The sequence below is a fragment of the Penaeus monodon genome, chromosome 25 (genome assembly GCF_015228065.2).
Source record: "Penaeus monodon isolate SGIC_2016 chromosome 25, NSTDA_Pmon_1, whole genome shotgun sequence".
In the NCBI taxonomy this organism is placed as follows: Eukaryota; Metazoa; Arthropoda; class Malacostraca; order Decapoda; family Penaeidae; genus Penaeus; species Penaeus monodon.
This window is the reverse complement of record NC_051410.1, coordinates 18,316,696-18,317,227: the sequence shown is the minus strand read 5'-3', so window position 1 is coordinate 18,317,227 and position 532 is coordinate 18,316,696. Positions and strand designations below refer to the sequence as shown.

Genomic DNA, 532 nt, shown 5'->3' with positions numbered 1-532 from the left:
CTTAAATTTCAAATAAAATAAAGAAAAGAAAAAGTAACTTGATTCCATCACCAAGCTGCTTAATACATGTATATATTACAAAATTGTTCTTTAAAGTTATAAGTCTTGTCATTTATTATTAGTGCAAAGATAGTAAATTACTCTCACCTTTTTTCCCCATTTCCAGTCAAAACCGTCTGGAATACGAGAAAAGAGTACGAGCCCAGGCCAAGGCAATGTCCGCTCCCTTTGAGTAGAGAGAATCGCAGCCATCACAATACAGGAAGCATGGAGAGTTCTTGAGATAGTAATTAGTTATTGAGAAGCATTGCACTTCTGGTTTTAGTGCTTCTGCTGGTGGGAAGGTGCCTAGAAGTGGCGTTCTTGCCAGCAGACACATTCGGTTTGGGGGTTTCCATGAATGAACTTTTCTAGAGGGATTGAGTACGCCTATGCGATGCTGATTGCAGAAAGCGGCATCTTTTTATGTTTTTGAAATACGTGACGAGCATCTCATTCCATTCTCTGTTTTAAGTGACATGGCTCACTCTAC

At 39.3% G+C, this 532-nt stretch overlaps 1 protein-coding gene across 2 annotated transcripts in view; it reads left to right on the top strand.

Moving 5' to 3' along the window:
- Window positions 1-532, top strand: part of LOC119589096 (SUMO-conjugating enzyme UBC9-B) — a gene marked incomplete in the record, with an annotated part of 7,222 nt that overhangs the window by 6,474 nt on the left and 216 nt on the right. For both annotated transcript variants that reach the window (XM_037937671.1, XM_037937673.1), the window contains 1 exon segment: window positions 167-532. In XM_037937671.1, coding sequence (XP_037793599.1) covers window positions 167-236 — 70 coding nt within the window.